Raw genomic sequence first — 16900 nt, 5'->3', positions numbered from 1 at the left:
CTCAGCGGTGAATGTGCCCATCGCGTATTCTCTACACTCAACGACCTGACATTTCGCAAAAGAAGCCATCTACGGTACATTCATTATGATACTATTTGTCTGTGTATAGTTTATAATATCATTACATTACTAATTACTCGTAATTAGTGTTGAAAGGATATGAATTAATGAATTAAACATTAGCATTATGTAATCTAATTAGTAATTAGAATAGGGCTTATTGGATGCGAGGAAAGGCGAGTTTCAATCAAACCGAAGGTCGCGGGTTCGAATCCTGGCTTGTATCACCGAGTTGGTAGTTGGAGCTGGCAAATTGCGGGGATCTTTCTCTTTTACTCCAATGAAGGCGTAATAAGACTGACAGAGAAAAATACCCGCAATTTGCGAACTTCGATTTTCGCGGTTATAGCCCAGGAACGCGTGCCGTGAAACATAAATAAACTTTTTAAAGATTTTTTACGTTTTTGCGAATCAAACATGTAATATCTCAGTAGTATTAATAATAATCGCTTTATTATTACTTAGGTACTTAATTTTACTACTTGATTTTACAGTGCATTGGTGTTAGCTGTAATGCTGTAAAATTTGATTTCAATAAATATCAATATCAATAATATAGGTATACCGGGTGTTGCCTGTAATATGAGCAAAAAATTAAACTGTAAGGCTGTACTCCTTATACTGACCAACATTTGTTCAGCGCCTTTTAAAATTTACTTGTGGCACAGGGCGGACACGCCATACATCGAAAATCATTTGCGTTTATATGTGTACACGGCACGTCTGTACACGCGTCATTGTGTGAGTAAGTGGCTTAGGGCTGACTCGTGCGGCGCGCGGGGAAGGCGAAGCCGAGGTTTGCCAAGGCCGGCCGAAGGACACGACGAGCGGCCCGCTGCGTTGCATAATTCGACCGAAATACGTAAAAAAACAAAATATAGGTTTATGTTTAACAAAATATAGGTTTATGTTTTATTTCGCTCCAATTGTTGAATTGGCTTTGTCATTTCAGTTTATAGTCCTGCACGTACTTGGACTTTCAACACGCCATTATTAAATGTACCTTATTGTTGATGCCTATTGATTATTTTATATAACATTTTGAGAAATAATTATGTAAATTATTTCTTAAATTCTTAAAATTAAATTAAAAATCAAACGCGAATGTCCCGCGACCAACAAGTTCTTTTTTGTGAAAAGAGTGTTAAACTAAAAATAAAACATTTACGAGAAATATCTGTGTAGAAGGTCTAGTTACCTTAGGTACTTTAAATATTAAATGTTTAACATTCACAAATTCAACGAACGGGTTTTAATTCATATGATATTATTATTTTTACGCAAAAGTATAGCCTTATTACTGATACATATTTCGTCTCTTTGGAAAACTATATTATTATTCATTTCTACAATAAGTAGGTATCCGTACTACCCGTACATCGCACAATACACCGGCATTTTGAACGTTGCGTCATCGCGTCGCGGCGTCGCTAGCCGAACTGAGCGTACGTCAGGAGTCCGTCAGAACTCAGTCGCGGGGCGAGGTAATCCGAGTCGGGGCGGGGCGGTGCGTGTCCGTTCTGTATGATAATACTATTACTTATTCTGTGCTTGTGGTTTGATTTTTAATACACTTTAAAGTTTATTCTAAGACGCAATGTATTGCGAATTTTGATATGTTTAACGCGTGACAATGACAAGCAACGTCAATCACAATGATATAGCATTTATTTTGTATGAAAAATAGGAAGTCTAAATAGTTCATAATTTTTAAAAGTTGTTGAACAAAAGTGTCACCGTTTGAGGAGTACAATCTATGTTTTAATTATTTGCTCTTGTTACCGGCCACGCCCGGTATAAATACGTAAATGAACCGTTTTAATAATATTTAATAATATTTGCTGTCTCGTCTCGAATATTCGCTTTTACTTTATTTCTCTGAATTTACATAATAAATAACTAAACGTTATGATTACAATGTTTTAACCAACTATAAACGTCTCGTCATATCATTCAAATTTATGATAGTAACGTTTCTGATTATTAAACGTCTGGAATTGTGAGATGCGTGAAAAACGTACCAATATAAAATGTTACGGTTTTCAATCGGTATTAATAAAGAAGTATAATATTTTGTACTTCGATTCGTTCTACTGATATTGAATTGTAACATACCTTTATTTTATATGATATACGAGGCCATAGAGTAATAATCAATTGATACACTCGGGTGAAAAACCTTTCCCGTGTAGTTATTGCGAGTACAAGTGCAGACGGAAACCAAATTTACGAAGACACGAGAGGACACACAATGGGGAAAACCTTTACACCTTTCGGCTGTAGTAACTGTGACTACAAGTGCATTAGCAAATCAGATCTACGACGTCATCAAAAGATACACTCGGGTGAAAAACCTTTTGGCTGTAGTAACCGTGACTACAAGTGCATTAGCAAATCAGATGTACGACGTCATCAAAAGATACACTCGGGTGAAAAACCTTTTGGCTGTAGTAACTGTGACTACAAGTGCATTAGCAAATCAGATGTACGACGTCATCAAAAGATACACTCGGGTGAAAAACCTTTTGGCTGTAGTAACTGTGACTACAAGTGCATTAGTATGTAATTAGTATATAAACTTACTAAAACCAAGCCCAAGCCCATTACTAATTAGCCCAAGCTAATTACTCAAGCCCGTTAATGAATAGGTCACACTGAGCAACTTTTACTATGGCACCAACCCCAAAATCGCTAAAAGAAAAATTACTCTCCCATAGAAAATTTCAATGCTAGACCAGCAAAATGTGTGAAAGAACCAAAATTTTTTTTCGCGATTTCGGTGAGCACTCTATGTATTTTTTTCTCTATGACGAGGCTAACGTACAGACGAATTCGCCAGGATAGTATAGTCGGATGGTTTTAAACTACAATATTTAAAACTTCAAAATAAGAGCGTACCCCCATCTTTAAAGCTGGTAACGCACTTACAACAGTTACAACCCCTCTGATGACCTACCGCGAACCTCGTTCGACGTGTTGCCTCTCTGTCGCACTTGTGAATTCGTACGTAAGTGTGACAGGGAGGAAACAAGTCGAACGTCGTTCGCGGTAGGCCCTCTCTGTTGTCGCAGGGCGACGGTAATAGCTTATAGTCGGATAAATATATAAATAAATATTATAGGACAATTTTACACAGATATCAGTCTAACTAGCCCCACGGTAAGCTCAATTAGGCTTGTGTTGTGGGTACTAGACGACGATATATATAGTATGCCATTATATTGTAAATACTTATATACCTACATAGAAAACATCCATAACTTAGGAACAAATACTTGTGATAAACAAATAAATGCCCTAACGCTACGTCTTACGTAGGCGAACAACGCGCGAACGCGGCGCGGCGCGGCGCGGCGAAATCAATCCTTTGATGCCCATAGAAGTGTCCTACGTAAGCGATCTCGTTGCGAACGCGGTGCGGCGCGATTTGCACGCGAATGTCAGGCGGCGCGGCGCGGCGCGGCGCGGCGGCGGCCGCTTTCGCCGCGCCGCGCCGCGCCGCGTTCGCGCGTTGTTCGCCTACGTAAGACGTAGCGTAACCAGGATTCGAACCCAGGACCTCTCGTAGGCAGGGTCACTACCGACTAGGCTATGGTTTTAAAATGTCAGGATCCACTTGAGAGACTACAATACAATACAAATATTCTTTCTTGCTCACCAATATGAAAAAGAACATGATATACAACTTAAGCATAACTTGAACTATGGTAGACAACAGGCGGTCTTATCGCTAAAGAGCGATCTCTTCCAGACAATTTTAGGGTAGACTACCTGACGATGAATTAAAACAAACCGCTAATTACCTGTGCAAAATGAGACAACATCATCATCAACAACAACAAGAACAACAACAACAACAGCAACAACAACAACAACGACAAGAGATTCTATACAGATAACATCTTTACCGCTTGAAAGATAGAGTTAAATTACAATAGCAAGCACTCTAGTTTTCACGAAAGCGACTGCCATCTGACCTTCCAACCCAGAGGGAAAACTAGACCTTATTGGGGTCACGATGTTTTCCTTCACTGAAAAGCGACTGGTAAATATCAAATTATATTTCTTACATAAGTTCCGAAAAACTCATTGGCACGGGCCGGAATTTGAACCCGCGACCTCCGGATTGCAAGTCGCACGCTCTTACCGTTAAGGGGCCACTGATTACCAGTCCGCCGAACGGTATCGGCCTGTCAGTTAGAACAAAATTTTAACGGTTCCGAATAACTGACCGGCCGATACCGTCCGGCGGACTGTTAATCAGTGGGCCCCTTAAGACCAACAGCGCTTAAATAATATAAAGTGAATATCATATCAAAATCAGCATTTCCAAGTCCGAATGTCGCTTCAACATTCTAAAATTCCATTCATTTTCTCAGTCATCAATATTGTTCACTAGAAGTAATAACCATTACATTATCATTCACTCAGTACTTTATATAGTTCATTCTTTCCGCGAATTAATGATAATCGGTCTTGTTGCAATGAGTTTAAGGTAGGATTTCGGTTAATCTTCTCGTCGACGTGTGATATTATAGATTGCCTACCATAAGATGGAGCATATATTGAAGCATTCTGGAAAAGTGTCTTGTGTCTTGTGTGTGCTCGTGTCGATTTAATCTACCGCCACTCGTGAGTTTCCTACGTTTCGCACTCATATCGCAATGTATTTTAAATTAAACCATTTGGAATTTCAAAATCATTTTACAAGCTTTAATTTAGTTTCACTTCACCCGTCCCGTTGACTGTGTGTCGGTTTGTATTGGGCGCGTAGCCAACGTGCAATTCTTAACGCTCCGTAGCGAAACGCAACTGTAACAGTCGCACTGCAAGGTGGTGGACCTTAGATCTCCTGCTATAGTGTGGAAGAAAGACGGAGAGAGATGACTACGATACGCTACGGAGCGTTAACGATTGGCATGTTGGCTACGCGCTCTGTACCTATTAAAATCTTGGGAGCCACTTTTGTACCAAAAATGTTTTTTTTCTCAAAACTTATTTCCTTTAGTACGTAGGTATTGCTTTCCAATTTAAATCATATTTTTTTTGTGTGGTGGGCCTTAGGCTATGTCACTTTGACATATATCGACAATTCGACACATAGGTACTACTCTCTACAGGGGGTGATCTATGATCACAATATAAGGGTGTGTACACACCAACCATATTAAGAATCATCATTATATTTTACGCGTTTATTTTGCAAATTGAATATGATTGATGAAGAACATATGTGATGATTTAATTTACCATTAAATGAGATATGTTTTATACCACACCTCTGGAATGTATCTCATGTGTATGTATGTATGTTTGCTTACAGCCTAAATATTTTAACGAGTTGTGTGGTTAGAGCCTTTAAATTTATTTTCAACATGAAACGGATGATTTGTATGTAAAACTTTTACTCGCATGCTACTACCAAGGTATCTTTTATTATACAGCGTGATTCAGGAGACGTGAGCAGGACTAATACTGCGCATTTCGTAAATTATAAGCAACTGTTTCGTATCAGTATTAGTGAAATTAACGTTAATTTTTTAGTCGTGTTGAATAAAAATGTTATTAATTTATTTACGACATGCACGGTCATTCTAGATTAGAATGCTAAACTACCGATATTCTGTGTCAAATTGAATGTCATCACGGTCTGGTTACTTTTGAAAACTCGTATCTCACTCAAATTTGACAGTTTATTTTCTTCGTAAAACGCTGTCATTACGGTTAAAGAGGTTTTGTTTATTAATTAGGTCCTGTAGGGTGACAATGATTGTAGAGAATTAAATTTGCCCTCACCAAAAAGTAAAAAATAGGAAAAAGTGGTTGTTTCACCTAAATACGACGGTGATCGATCAATTATCAGTTACTGAGTGTGCAGGATTAGTCCTGCTCACGTCTCATGAATCACCCTGTATAATACTAGCGACAAGTCCCGGCTTCGCAAGGGTTAACAAATTATACACCTAAATCTTCCTCAAGTATCAATCAATCTATTGATAAGTGAAAACCGCATCAAAATGCGTTCAGTAGTTTTTGAGTTTATCGCGAACAAACATACAAACAGACTGACGGCGGGGGACTTTGTTTTATAAGGTGTAGATATATGAATTAGGTACCTTTTAAATATGTATACCTAGTGTATAATCACCTTAACAATAACTGTAAGTAATGCTATGTGTCTCCATACTACTTATAAAAGCTATAAAACCGTATCATACTAGACACTAATATACAGGATGAGCTTTTGACAGGGCAAGTATGAAAACTCTAAAAATATTAATTGAATGCCTTTTATTATTTTCTACAATACGAGGGTTGCACTGAAAATGTCGGGAATAGAGAATACTGTCGCATCTAGACAGTCAATCTTTATTTTAATGCATACTTAATCTCAAACTGACCACGCATATAAATTTTCTTTTGAAAGTAATCATTCTGTAATGCACACGGCTCATAATCCCAAAGTCCTTTTTGTATGGCGATTTTGGAGCCTTAGTGGTTTTGTATGAAATTCGTGGAGTAGCCAACGGAATTGAAGTTTTTTTACATATATATAATATATAATATTTTTTTACTGTTGTCATATGAATATTTAGGAATGTCGAAATCTGCCGATATGCAACTTTTTTGGCAGTCTTTTTAATTAACAGCACAAATGCGATTTTAATTTTTGACGTCGCTTTGGAATGACATGCTTCTTTAAGATCATCTATGGGATAAAATGAAAGTGACTTTCATATTTAATTTTAACCGCAAACGAGCGTACGATGAACTCTAGTTCATAAAAAAATAACAGAAGCCCATTGTAACTTTTATTTGTTCGCTGAGGGCATATTGAAAACCGTTTAAAAATTTGATCGGAAAAATCACTTTGCCAAAAATTCAAATAATGTTCGACATACAATTTTCAAATTGCCAGTAATTCTTAAATACAAATGACAACCAAATGAAATATACCTTAAAAGTTTTATAAAGAGTTACATTTTTATAAATTATATGCCTCTTTCTATTATGTTATTTCTAAGTGTCCCATTCCCGAATCTTTCAGTGCGACCCTCGTACTATCTTCTTCCTCGCGTTATCCCGGCATTTAGCCACGGCTCATGGGAGCCTGGGTACCGCTTGACCACTAATCCCAAGAAGAATAAGTGTTTAAAATTGTAAAATATAAAAATATTTTAAAGAACCCTCTTCTGGTCAAGGATCCCTCTAGATTTGTCCAGATTTCCATAGCAATTCCATGTCAGTTTATTTTTCGTCAAATTTGCATAAAATTGGCAGGATAGAAATATTTGTTTATTCTGTAGCTAGGTGCCTACATAATAAGCTCAATTTAAGCTCAATCAGAAATATGACGGTAAAAGAAATTATTCACTATGAGGCCTATTCGGATTTCGAGATAATCACAAGATCTTGAGACGATTTAGAGATCAACTAGATCTACATTAGATATCGACTAGATGTGACTTGGATATCTAACTCATAACTTGTCGAAATCGTTCAAGAGGACCTCCTGAATCGCGGAAACGTCAAATTTGACATATCTATCTTACAAATATCTTTAAATTATCTGTATCGTAACTTGTTGAAGTCTAGTAGAAATCTAATTCATTTTCCGAATCGAGCCGTATATCTGTACATGTTTTTTGTCCCAGATTGAGATTTCGTATTTATTCCGAAAAGTAAAAGTAGATTGTCCAAATCTAACGAAAAAAATCTATTACAAAATACATATTAATCGCAAATATAAATTCTACTTACTTATTTAACGAAAGACTAATCGACTTCACTGGTGACAGAAGAGCTGGCAGCTTTCTCGCACAACGTATTAGCATCGCAATACAGCGGGGAAATGCTGCCAGCGTCCTCGGCACCATGCCAAAGGGGCCCAATTTCTTAGATATATATTTTAATTTTATTCCGTATTATTTTTTAGTTAAAATTTAGTTTCATTTTATAGATAAGTTAGTTTTTTATGTAGGCACCTACCTGAAACAGAAAATAAACTGTTATTTTACGCAAAAAAATATATTTAACCTTCACTTAAGTCCACTCTGTATAAGTTAAACACATCCTATTTATGGCATTAGCATGGCAGTTTTTTCAATTAACTCATTTGCCCCAATCGGGTAATTAACGGGGCATTACGTTTAAGTACCCTTTGTACCGTTTATGGATATAAAATAGGCTCCGGTATGAAAAAACCGGGCAAGTGCGAGTCGGACTCGCGCACGAAGGGTTCCGTACAAATAAAAAAAAAAGCAAAAAAGGCAAAAAAAACGGTCACCCATCCAAGTACTGACCCCGCCCGACGTTGCTTAACTTTGGTCAAAAATCACGTTTGTTGTATGGGAGCCCCACTTAAATCTTTATTTTATTCTGTTTTTAGTATTTGTTGTTATAGCGGCAACAGAAATACATCATCTGTGAAAATTTCAACTGTCTAGCTATCACGGTTCGTGAGATACAGCCTGGTGACAGACGGACGGACGGACGGACGGACGGACGGACGGACGGACGGACGGACGGACGGACAGCAGTCTTAGTAATAGGGTCCCGTTTTACCCTTTGGGTACGGAACCCTAAAAACGGCTATTACAGACTAGTTTTTAGGGGTCTGTATGGAGACCATGAAAACCTGAGAAATATCTTCATGTTTTGCTTACGATTATTTTAATCATAGAATTCAGACATGGACAAACGCGAAATATTGTAAAATTTTGATCAATCGTTTTCTGTCAAGGATTGTCATGTTGGCTAGGCCCTTGAACTCCTATAGTCCGTTTTTTTTAGCATTAGAAAGAACTTCGCAGAAGTAAGCGTGTAGTTCCAAATCCAGCACTTTTAGCGGTAATAATTTGAAGTAAATTATATGTATTGACCATGTTACATTAGATAATTCAATAATTATTAACAATTAAAGAGCCTGATAAAAACTGCACGCTTGCTTCTGTGGATTTAATTCTTTTTATATCATTTTGATCCATGTTCATTCACTGATATCTATGTGTTAAAATTGTTAAATACGAAACGGTGTCGTCACGCCATCTAGCCGAGCAAAGGCTAAAGGTGTGTGCGGCATCTATCCGAAAATTTTCTTGATTTCCGAGGCACGTTTTTTCCTTAGACTTTATTCGTCTTATACGAAGTTACATATGTCTTTGGTTTTAGTAACAGATAATAAATAATAAGAAAAAAAAAGATAAAAAAAGATAATAAATAATAATAGTAGATAATTAAGTAGATTTGGTCTTTGTCTATGGTAACAGGAAAGGAGTATTTTCTAGAAAAGAGTATCCGTGATCTGAAAAACCCACATGAAAAGAGGAAGGGTGTAAATTTATTTGCGTATTATTTATAATAAATAATAATGGAAGTCGTAAAAATGAGAAGCGCGCGGGTGCTTGCTCGGGGCACTGGTAACCGCAATAGTTGACTGGACGAAACCGCAGCCTGGGGCCGTGCGAGGGAAGTATGCTTTACTGGGATGAACAAGGCTCGGAAATATACCCGTAAGGCTAAGCTGCCGTATTCCAACTTCAAGATATTCACAAGAGACGACACGTACTAGATCCATTTAGATACGTTATAGTTTAGATATCAACTAGTTCTCTTTTGCAGCGCAATTCGGGCAACCAATGTCAGTTTTACGTTGGATAGAGTAAGATATCTATTAGATGTGAATTGGATCGCTAAGTCATATCCTGTGGAAATCGTTCAAGAGTATCTCCAGAATCGCGCAAATGTCAAATTTGACAGGTTAGATCTTAAACATATCGTTATCGTATCTTTGTCTCATCTCACCTTGCTCTAGCCTGCCTAAATACGTTTTAAGGATGACTCACGCTAGACTAGGCCGGGCCCGAGCCAAGTCGTCCGACGCGTCATTTTCTATGACGGCTGATCGGTGATCACGTGCTTTCCATAGAAAACGAAGCGCCGGAAGTTCCGGCCCGGCCCCGGCCCGGTCTAGCGTGAGTTATCATTTACCGTCGGTTATATACATAACCTATATAACCATTTGGAAAGCCTTTAAATTAACCAATAAAAAGTATCGTTTTGTTTTTCCAAACCCACATTTTTTTTTATTTCCGTCTCGGAACCGCATATCAGCCATTATCGAATCCAGTAAAAACTGCTACTGAACAGTTAAAGAAGCTATTAAAGTTGATTACACAATCACTCGGTTCCGTAATGTTTGATTACCGATATAAACGTATTTGTTTATTTTACGTTCGTGTTGTACGTTAATCTACAATCAAATTACTATTTTTGTGACGGTTACATAAAATGCGTTTAGTAAACCGTTTCATAATGAGGAGGAAAACAGTGTGGCTAAAATAGTACATTACGATACAGGTGCCAAAAATAGGAAATTCGAAACGAGTGGCGACAAAGTAAAACACGACCGAAGAGAGTGTTTTAAATCGACACGAATTGCGAATTACCTATTCGCACATGTATTGTATAACGTTTTACAGTACATATGGCCTCTTAATTTTTCGACATAGTTGCGTAATGTGCTAATTATAGCACTAGTGCGGTAAAGTTAGCCCCGTATGTACTGTAAAAACCTTTATTAAATTAGAACATATGTGAAATAGGGCTTGTAATGAAACTGGGCAATTTATTTATTTACAGTAATTTTATAGACGTTTTATTTCAGTTTATTTATTTAGCTAACCACGCATAATCAATTATTTTTATTTACGTTCAGAGCAAATAAAATCAAAGTAGAGCAACGCTCCAGACCAACCGGGACCACACACGAAGCTGCGCAAGACCTTACATTTCGCTTAATCTTACCAATTTCTCTTTACCGTTACTTTTACAAAAATCAACCTTATTCCCTCGGCTGAAGGTTCAAATTTATGGAAACGGCTGCATTCATAAAATTGCGCTCATGTTAACTTTACTCTCGCAGTTAACTAAACGAGAACCGACCTTAACACAACGATTTAAGGTTAACTTTTAAATGATTTACAACATCTTGGAACTGGTGTAAATCTTTATACAAACTTAACTATACGGGCGGTTTAACTGATTTAAGCCTTAATTTAAAGCAGTAAAGATTATTCTGACCGCGTTTTTAAATTGGTCAGAAGTGGGATCGGGTTAAGTCGTTTAGTTTCAAACTCCGTTCGATTTTGTACCTTATTTTGGCGTGTTAAGGTTAGTTTTACTTTCTTTGTTAGTTAAAGTGTTAAGCCCGGTATTGAATCGTTTTGTTGTGATCACCACTACAATTTCTTAGCGTTGGTTGTTTTGTGCTAATTTCTATGCCATCATTAGAGCTTTTTTTTGGCATAGTTTAAGTTATGGGTTAAGAATTTATGGTAACGTTGAATAAATGACTTTGAACTTTCGTGACATTTATTTACCTCGACGTTTTGATCTTTATTTCACTTAACTTGGTTAAGTCTACAGTTTCACATTGATTTCTATTCCCCACCTTAAATTTAGCATGGTATAATGGCGGGCAACAAATAACCCGACCAAATTACGTAAGGAATGTTAAAACGAGTTAAATTAATTTTGTCGCATTGCGTATGTGCTGTCCTCACGGGCGCACGCGTATAGCACATCTGCACCTCTAGCACATCTTGCATCCGCGACTTAGACCGCGACTCGAGTCGCCATTCCCGCGGCTGTCAAATCTGTCGATTTCCGTAGCATAACTTGTACCCGCGACTGCAACAGCCGCGTAGAGAACTCAAAGTCGCGGCGCGACTCGTCAGTGTTACCCGGCGAAATCAAAGTCTAAACAAATCGATATTTGCAAGTGGCAACACTGAATCGGAAACCAGGGATGCGCTAAATCATTCGTTCTTTGGTGGTAAAAAATCTAGTTTTTTGTCGATGGTTAAGTTTTTCTTGTCAAAGTCAAGGAACTTTCAAATTTTGTCAACATTTAATTACGGGAAAAATATGAAAAAATGTAAGTAATAGAGCCTTATATAATTAATATTGATAATATTCCTTAAAATATATATTGTTTAAAAATTTCTGTTTAATAAACCTTTTAAATAAAATATTTTTGTAAGTACTTAACTATAATAATGGAATTGCTATTATTGGGTTTGTTCTCATATTCCTGTTGTAAATTGTGTTTTTTTTTTCAGAATTAGTTCAGCATTATCCTAGACACGATTGATATCCCAGCACCCAAAGGAAAATATTATTAACAGGAACGTGCCAACGGGACCCGAAGTGGAGATTCAGGAAAAGAAACACACTAGGCAAGCTTGTAGGTTTCAAACGCGGAGCTGTCCCCTTTTCTAAATTAACTAAGATGTGAGAAGCGCTTTAGCTTTAAGAACACCACCGACGAAGTGAACTATTAATAATAACCCTATTGGTTATGGCGTACACTAAGCTGCCACAGTAACTCTCAAATAAGTTTCATATAGTTTTTCTTGTGCCAATAATGGATGGCATGTGTGTGTACTGTGTACCTAACTGTTTATGATTTGACAAATTGATATGAGAAGCTTATTTCATAGTCCTCGATGAAGTCATGACCATATTTTACTGTCTTGTTTATAAACCAATTTTCTTTCCAGGGTGATATTTAATTGTCCTACGCCGCATGTCGAAGAAAAAGGAAGAGAGAAAATACTTTTCAAGGGTAATAAAGAAGATTCTTACAATTTCTCTATAGTGGTTCTAGATGTTAATATATATTAGGTTTAATAATAAGAAGTCGAATATTGCAAGAATATATAAGGCAAAGCAATATACTATTAATTTAAATATTGTTTTTTTTTCTCTCCTGTATTTTTACCTGAAAAGAAACAAAAATAAAGTAGGTAGGTAAGTACCTAGAACTCCTAGAAGCCATGATTAATTAGCTCCCCAAGGCCCACTTCATACCTAATGCTGACAGCAACGTATCATAGCATGATCGTATCAGGCCCTGTCAAACATGAAGTGAAACATCTAGAACACGGGTTTGATCTAGAGGAGTTTCAATATGGTAGACCATATGATAACCGTACCTATGCTACCTACGCAGACTATGACATGAGCGTAATAACTCCTTCAAAATGTTGTTGGTCGGCTCGGTCCAGTCACGTCACGGTATGGTGATGGCAGGGGACGGAATGGTTTAGTGGGTGATGACTGATAATATTTCATACAAAGCATGATTTTGAGCCGGACATGATCCTGTTATAGCCACGTATTACATCATTCTGTTACAGTACGATGCAGCGGGCACAGGCCACATGTAGGTATGTTTTGTTGAAGTCGAGGAAGGTTCCAAACGGTACCTAAATAGTAAGAGATTGTTGAAATTAGACATCTAACCGTGATCCTAAATATTACTACTAAGACTATGGCTTACTTAATAAGTTGGATAGTTTGTTTTGAACATTTGTACCTACCCACCTCATCGGCTTCATTTATGTACAAGCAAGCGGGCTCCGTTGTTAGGTTGATGAAAGTTTTGTGTAAGGAAGTCTTAGGATTACTTTTACAAACTTACGAACCTGAATTGAAATTTAAAAATCCTACATATGTACCTAATTACTTAATTGAGTACCTACAAACTAGCTGTTTGAAATTAAAGTTGTAAACATGATGGGTGTGTTGTGGTACTTGTAGGTATCACCGTGCATAATCAATATAAGAGTGCGTAAAGCGCATTTAGTGATTGTTCCATACTTCCTTATTCCTTAGGGCAATAAGTAATTATACAAATTATATTATTACATAATATATGAAACTTGTTTTAAGTTATAATTATCATGAGTTTAGTTACAAAAGTACAAGCAAACCACCCGCGAGAGCGAGTCGCGTTATAAAGTCGCGTAGACTTCGACTCGCGGATTGACATAAAGACGAGAGAATATTTTGTCTCAAAATAGCCAGTTGTGCTACGGATTTTAGTTCAAAGTCGCGATCGTTGTCATTTTCTGACAGTGACACCTGATCGCGAGTTTGTCGCGGCTCTCGCGCGTGAGTTGTGCTGCCAACACGCGACAAGCCGCCAAGTCGCGCCGATCTGTCACTTCTCACGCCTGTCGCGGCCAGTTGTGCTAGAGGTGCTGTAGAAAATATACTAGATCTACGCATAAACTAAACATAGTATCATATCATTTGTTTACTAAGTTTAAAAATAATAATACCGGGTGTGGCCTGTAACATGAGCAAATAATTAAAACATAGATTGTACTCCTCAAACGGCGACACTTTTGTTCAACAACTTTTAAAAATTATGAAGTATTCAGACTCCCTATTTTTCATACAAAATAAATATTATCTTCAATGGACGCCATCGCCACGCCATATCATTGTGATTGACGTTGCTTGTCAAGCCTTAAACATAACAATATTCGCAATACATTCCGTCTTTGAATAATCTTAAAGTGTGTTAAAAATCAAACTACAAGTTATTTTCAAAAGTCGCTGAACAAATGTTGATCAGTATGAGGAGTACAGCCTACAGTTAAATTTTTTGCTCATATTACAGGCCACACCCGGTATAAACTATCTCTAAATAAACTTAAAATAAAGGGCCTATAAATAAATAAGTGTTCCGTAAACAAAGTTTTGTACGGAACACTAAAAACGTCCCCCAAGTCACTTTGTTTACTTATAATTCCTATATCTTGTCAACAGATGGCGTAACAACCACAAACAAAAATGGCGGCGGTATCAACGCCACACATGCAAGACTCCCGTGTGAAAATACAGGAAAGCGACGAAGAACCATATTCCCCAACCACCAGAGACACTGTCACCCCCGACTTCAACGAAGAAGATAAAGAAGAACGCCCCGTACATGCCTTCTCCATCCACAACGTTCTTAAGAAGGAACGCACCAGCCCTGAGAATGTATTCTCAACTGAGAAACTCCTACAAAACACTCCAAATTATGAAGAAAATGATAATAACGATTCTAGAAATTCTGAAAGCGTCAGCCCTAGAATCGACTATGATGATAATCAGACAAATGAATCCAGAGCAGAGATAAGTGTAGATGATGATAATTCTTGCTGTAGCGATGACACAGTATTATCCGTCGGAAACGAAGCCCCTGTTTATGAAAACAACGATAAAGAACAGGGGCTAACATCGTTCAAACACATACAGACACATTTAAACGCAATCTCACAACTAAGTCAGAATCTGACGATGAGCCAACCTTTAATCTTACGACCGAATCCTATAACCCCTAATCCTTTGATGTTTTTAAATCAGCCATTATTATTTCAAAATCCGATCATGGATCTAAAAGCACCTATACCGCGGCCTGCGCCGAGTAATATAATCAACCCTCAAGTTTTTAACCTAAATTTCAGTCGAAAGACTCAAGATTTAAGAAACGCACGGACAGACGAAAATAGGAGACTTAACTATATGACTCCAAAGTCCCCTGACGAATCTAGGGATTTCATGAGCCAGAGTTTAAAGTTTAGTATAGATAATATTTTGAAAGCGGATTTCGGGAGGAGGATAACTGATCCTATGAAGAGGAAGAAGAGGGAAGTTAAGGAGGTTAAGGAGACGAAGGAGGAGGCGAGGGTGCCGGAGGTGAAGAGTGGGGAGAAGGGAGGGGCCATCGACTTGTCTAAGGGGGATGACAGTGCGAGTAATTCTGGGTCTACCACTGGTAAGCGTTCCTACTTTTAAATTGTATCTATCTACTACCATAAATATAATCACGCCTATTTCCCGGAGGGGTAGGTAGGTAGGTACCTTTCGCTTCCTTCACTTTCATAAGATTCCTCATACACGCTCGCCGGTTTAGGGTGCTTTTGACCTGGCCTTTCTTCAGGATTTAGAATTTAGATTCTTCAGGATTCTAACATTACGAATATTAACGATGTCTAGATTGTCTATGAATCGTATTGTTGGCTCTTTGACGTCACGTTTGTTTTCATGATAAGACACGTAAGGATGAAAACACTTTATTAAGTATCTATTCTGTGCTAGAGCTGTGTGCTGTGTTGTAATGACGTTACATTTCAGGGACGACGTCCGGGGACGGACCCATGGTGTGGCCAGCCTGGGTGTACTGTACGCGCTACAGCGACCGACCCAGTTCCGGTGAGTACAACGCAATGCTATTGTTATTCTTCTTCTTCTTTATATTTAAGAGTTGTGCTCTTGTCCGTGGAGCAATCTCCAACCAATGATAAATAACTCTGCGCTTGCTAGTCCGTGGTCTCCACTCGAGCACTTTTCGACCCCATCGGCGATCTTCTCTGCGCGCAATGTGGCCTGCCCATTGCCACTTCAGCTTGCTAATCCGGTGGGCTATGTCGGTGACTTTAGATCGTCTACGGATGTCCTCATTTCTGATTCGATCACGCAGAGAAACTCCGAGCATAGCCCTCTCCATAGCTCGTTGAGCGACTTTGAATTTTGAGATGAGGCCGATAGTGAAAGACCATGTTTCGGAGCCGTAAAATAGGTTATAGGGGTTCCAAAAGTGAAGTGCTTATACTGTGACAAATTGTACAACTTGCCTGCAGTCGCGGCCGAGCAAGCGAGAAATATGCACGTGCTGATGAGCTCCCGCTGTAGTCTGAGCAGAAAGAGAAGAGTCGTGAAATGTATTGAGTCCCATGCCGACGCCGCCTCGTATGGTCTACTCACATGGCCCACGATTGCGCAAATACACGCTCGCGAAAAACATCGCAAATACGACCTGGCTGCAGAAGATCTCAGAGCCTCATTCACTCCCCTTGTGGTCTCCTCTGATGGCGCTGTCGGAACGGAATATGAATCCTTCATAAAAAGAACTTCCCTTAAGCTCCATGAAAAATGGTCCAAACCATACTCACAAATAATCAACTGGATCAAAGTCAAAATGCAAATATCAATTATCAGA

General features: G+C 38.2%; 1 protein-coding gene and 1 long non-coding RNA gene across 3 annotated transcripts in view; both read left to right on the top strand.

The window, feature by feature from the left end:
• LOC134677035 (homeobox protein invected-like) overlaps positions 1 to 16900 on the top strand; it is a 97567-nt gene that overhangs the window by 13650 nt on the left and 67017 nt on the right. For both annotated transcript variants that reach the window (XM_063535457.1, XM_063535458.1), the window contains exons 2-3: positions 14683 to 15676; positions 16036 to 16113. In XM_063535457.1, coding sequence (XP_063391527.1) covers positions 14707 to 15676; positions 16036 to 16113 — 1048 coding nt within the window. In that variant the 5' untranslated portion in view covers positions 14683 to 14706. The remainder of the gene's footprint in view (positions 1 to 14682; positions 15677 to 16035; positions 16114 to 16900) is intronic.
• Positions 11648 to 12815, top strand: LOC134676957 (uncharacterized). The gene is made up of 2 exons (XR_010099974.1): positions 11648 to 11998; positions 12183 to 12815. It is a non-coding gene; the product is annotated as an uncharacterized LOC134676957 (long non-coding RNA).

This window comes from Cydia fagiglandana, chromosome 25 (assembly GCF_963556715.1).
Source record: "Cydia fagiglandana chromosome 25, ilCydFagi1.1, whole genome shotgun sequence".
NCBI lineage: Eukaryota > Metazoa > Arthropoda > Insecta > Lepidoptera > Tortricidae > Cydia > Cydia fagiglandana.
Note: the sequence above shows the minus strand (reverse complement) of the source record. Positions and strands in the feature narration are given on the sequence as shown.